Here is a 3454-nt window from a genome sequence, read left to right on the forward strand (position 1 = left end):
TATAAAATATGCCTTCACTTCTGGATGTTGCAGTACATCTTACTTGATGATGTTTTCCAGGTCACACCAGTTTTCTGTGCTGACTTCCATCATTTTCTTGGAGAAATGTGTACCACAGATGCTGCGGCTGAATTCCACCTGCATGTACTCATTGCACCGTATCCCTGAGTAGTTCGTTTCCTGGTCCTGAAAACTCTCTGCAGAGTAAGGACAAGATGCTTCTGATGTACATGAACTAACAGGCACATGTGAATATCAGACAGCATCCAAGGTTATAGTTTTAAATTGCTTACTCAAAGGTTCCTGCTGCATAAAATTGGACCTTTTCATATCACTGACTTCAGGCATTTTCTGCACACATTTTCACTGTGTCCTTACCCATATGGTATTTAGAACTATAGATTAAAATAATTTGATCCTTCATATGAGGCATCAAAATCAGTCCACAATAAATGAACTAGGGCTGAGAAGAGTCTGCTCAGGCTGTTTGATTAGCAGTCATTTCAATTGTTTTGTTTTTTTCGCAGATACTGTTTTAGCTTTTTTGTCAAGGTCATTTTCTGACATTATTGACTAAATTTTAAAGCGCTGGCTTTAATAATAAAACTACTTTTGAAATATTGAAACTATAGCTGCAACTAATGATCATTTTCAGTTTTATTCTGCCAGTTTTTTTCATGATTGCCTATAAAATGGCACGACAATACTGTCGAACGAAGGTAGTACTAGCCCCGTTTAGGACAGAGATGGTCCTGGATACATTTTGCATTAGTTCTTTTTTTTTTGTTATCATGATAAATATCGTATTGTAGATTTATTTATTTTTTTTATTTACTTTTTTGAAAATGTACCATGAGTTTTGGGTATCATTATATCCCTAGTCATTATTTCAGTCCTAATTGAAACTTTTAGTTCCTTCCTTTTCCGTTGCTGGTGGAATTGAGAAGTGTTGAACTGTTTTTCAGGTCAGTATTGTGGCCATGCAGAGGGGGGAGCAGCTGATGCCTTTTAAAACCAAATCAGGAGACACACTGGAGATCCTGTACCTGGAGGAGCTCTCTGCAGAGGTCAGTGTAGATTTTGTTCATTTTATTGCACACTGCTCTTTTTGGTAATTTAATTTGTTTAATGGAAAAAAAGTAGTTTGTAATATCTATATCCTTGTGTGTCTGGTTAAAGGGTATTTTCTACATGGTCTTTGTTCCACTAATTAAGACAGTTGTTTTGTATATGTAGGAGGTTTTTGCGAGGGAACACCAACACAACAACATGAAGACATGGGGACTCAGGGCTGCAGGCTGGGCCCTCATGTTCCTTAGTATACAGCTGATGACGCGGATCATCTACACACTGGGTAAACACTTGCTGCCACACAATGCATGGACTTATTCATCCCGGCACATCAATCATATTGCCTGTTTATTTTGTGCCTGCAGTGGATTGGGTTCCTATTCTGCGACAGCTGGTGTCAGTGGGGCTGAAGATCTTCGCTTTGTGCGTCTCCTGCTCTCTGTCTCTTCTCACCATTGGAATAGGTTGGCTATTTTATCGACCGTTAGTGGCAGCGGGTCTGGGAGCACTGGCTCTGCTTCCATGGTTTCTCACCCGTCCGGGACTTCTAGCCAAGAAAAAGGAGTGACTAGTAAACTGATGACTATCACGACAGTTTCTGATGGCAGGACACTGCAGCTGGCTGTTGCACAGAAAGGGTCAGACTGGACAGGACTTTCTCTCTTGGGTTAAACAGACATTCTTTGATAATAAATGTTTTCCTGTTAAAGGTTTATTCCACCATCAGTGTTCAAATGGATTAACATATTTTACACTGGGCATAAATTTCTCATATTAAAGTACAAAAGGAAATCACTGCTGATACCGATTCTTTGCGATGTGACGGTATTAGCAGTGATACTGACGAAGGAAGTAATCTAGAATTAATAATGGAATTTTTGTGTGAAAAATCAATGATCAAAACTGTTAATTTTCCTAAGACTGAATGATTTTTTTATTAACCAATATAAGGGATCCTCATCAAAAATGTTTGGTCTATTTAACAGTGTAGATTACTTTCAAAAAGAGATATCAGCCTCAAACATCCTGTATCTGTCAGGCTATAGTTGAGATAACCAAAGAGCGGCTTGTGTTAGTCCACAGTGCCCATCATACTGCATCTGCTAAGTGCTTTTGAGTTTGCACTGGAGAGAACAGTCTTTTCGTGGGTGTGTTTGGGGGGTAGGTTTAAACCCCCCACCCCCTGTAGGAAGCAGTCCTCATGCCCCCGTTTACAGTAGGACACATTTATTGCTCTTCTTTCCCCGCCTGGCCTGTAGTGCCGCCCTGGTGGCCATTTCAAAAACTTCCCTCACACCATCCTTTGTTTTTGCAGAGCACTCCATGTATCCAAAGGCACTGATCCTGTTAGCCATGTCCCGGCCATCCTCTGGTTTCACAGGTTCCTTAAGAAAAGGTCAAGAGAAGTGTTAGATGATGTGCATTCATTAGTAAGAGTATAAATGTGTTTGTGTTTTAAATTTTTACCTGCTTCATTTTGGCAAGCTCCCTTCGGGTGTGCTCATCATTGCGCAGGTCCTTTTTATTTCCCACCAGTATAATGGGAACATTAGGGCAGAAGTGTTTCACCTCGGGGGTCCACTTCTCAGGGATGTTCTCTGAATGAGGGGAAAGACAAGATCAGAATAACAACTTCTTTCATTAACAATTAGTATGTAGCCTCTTTTCCCAACCAACATCTTCTGTAAACAATCACATCTTTTCCTTCAGCTCAAGGTGATGTTATGAAATTAGTTTTATCTACCAACAGTACAAAATCTAGAGGTAAGACCTCAAAAAACTGAAAATTCTCACATTTGAAAGCATGGAACCATCCAAACTAACATTTTTGCTAGAAAAAAACAACAAAGCAATTACCAAAATAGCTGTTGGTTAATTTTCTGTCCAACAAGGTACTGCTCCGTAGAGCATGTGTAGGCAAAATAATATGCTCTGATGAAGCATGTTGCACAAATTCCTCATTAACTAAATCCTTGGATAAATGCATTGGTAACTGTGTACAGTAAACATAAATGTACAGGGGTGAGCAAACAGAGAAACGTGGTGGCATATAATCACCAGAGTAGGACAACGCTAACATGCTTCACCATCATTCAGCAGTTATGCCTGTTCAGCTTTCTGGTGCACGGCTGACTGTCTACACGAAGTTATTAGAGCCATCTTAAAATCTCTATCTGCTCTGGCCTATTTCTACAACATGTAATGTGTCTTAAACACTGGCACACATGTCAGAACATCTGTTGTCACTTACCAAGACTGTCAGGGCTGTCAATGGAGAAGCGCATGAGAATGACATCAGTGTCTGGATAAGAGAGCGGACGTAGTCTGTCATAGTCTTCTTGACCGGCTGTATCCCAGAGCGCTAACTCGACCCGCCACAAAG

General features: G+C 40.4%; 2 protein-coding genes across 2 annotated transcripts in view; one reads left to right on the forward strand and one right to left on the reverse strand.

Annotated features, from left to right (window-relative positions):
- The window catches only part of tmem43 (transmembrane protein 43), a 5417-nt gene extending 3637 nt beyond the window's left edge, over positions 1–1780 (forward strand). Inside the window, exons 8-10 of the mRNA XM_020607752.1 lie at positions 960–1067; positions 1237–1354; positions 1437–1780. Coding sequence (XP_020463408.1) covers positions 960–1067; positions 1237–1354; positions 1437–1639 — 429 coding nt within the window. The 3' untranslated portion in view covers positions 1640–1780. The remainder of the gene's footprint in view (positions 1–959; positions 1068–1236; positions 1355–1436) is intronic.
- An 87-nt stretch (positions 1781–1867) lies between these two features.
- LOC109964504 (rho-related GTP-binding protein RhoA-B) lies at positions 1868–3448 on the reverse strand. The gene is made up of 3 exons (XM_020607836.1): positions 3323–3448; positions 2539–2669; positions 1868–2456 (listed from the first exon to the last, which is right to left on the reverse strand). Exons 1-3 carry the CDS (start codon positions 3354–3356, stop codon positions 2283–2285), a joined length of 339 nt encoding a protein of 112 aa, XP_020463492.1. The 5' UTR covers positions 3357–3448; the 3' UTR covers positions 1868–2282.
- Positions 3449–3454: the final 6 nt, after the last annotated feature.

The sequence above is a fragment of the Monopterus albus genome, unplaced genomic scaffold, assembly GCF_001952655.1.
Source record: "Monopterus albus unplaced genomic scaffold, M_albus_1.0 scaffold89.1, whole genome shotgun sequence".
NCBI classification, from domain to species: Eukaryota; Metazoa; Chordata; class Actinopteri; order Synbranchiformes; family Synbranchidae; genus Monopterus; species Monopterus albus.

Coding starts and splice junctions, on each gene's coding strand:
- LOC109964504 (XM_020607836.1), bottom strand. CDS start 3,356: ATGCGCTTCTCCATTGACAGCCCTGACAGTCTTG. Junction 2,670..3,322: donor TGACAGCCCTGACAGTCTTG/GTAAGTGACAAC, acceptor CCCCTCATTCAG/AGAACATCCCTGAGAAGTGG. Junction 2,457..2,538: donor AGCTTGCCAAAATGAAGCAG/GTAAAAATTTAA, acceptor CCTTTTCTTAAG/GAACCTGTGAAACCAGAGGA.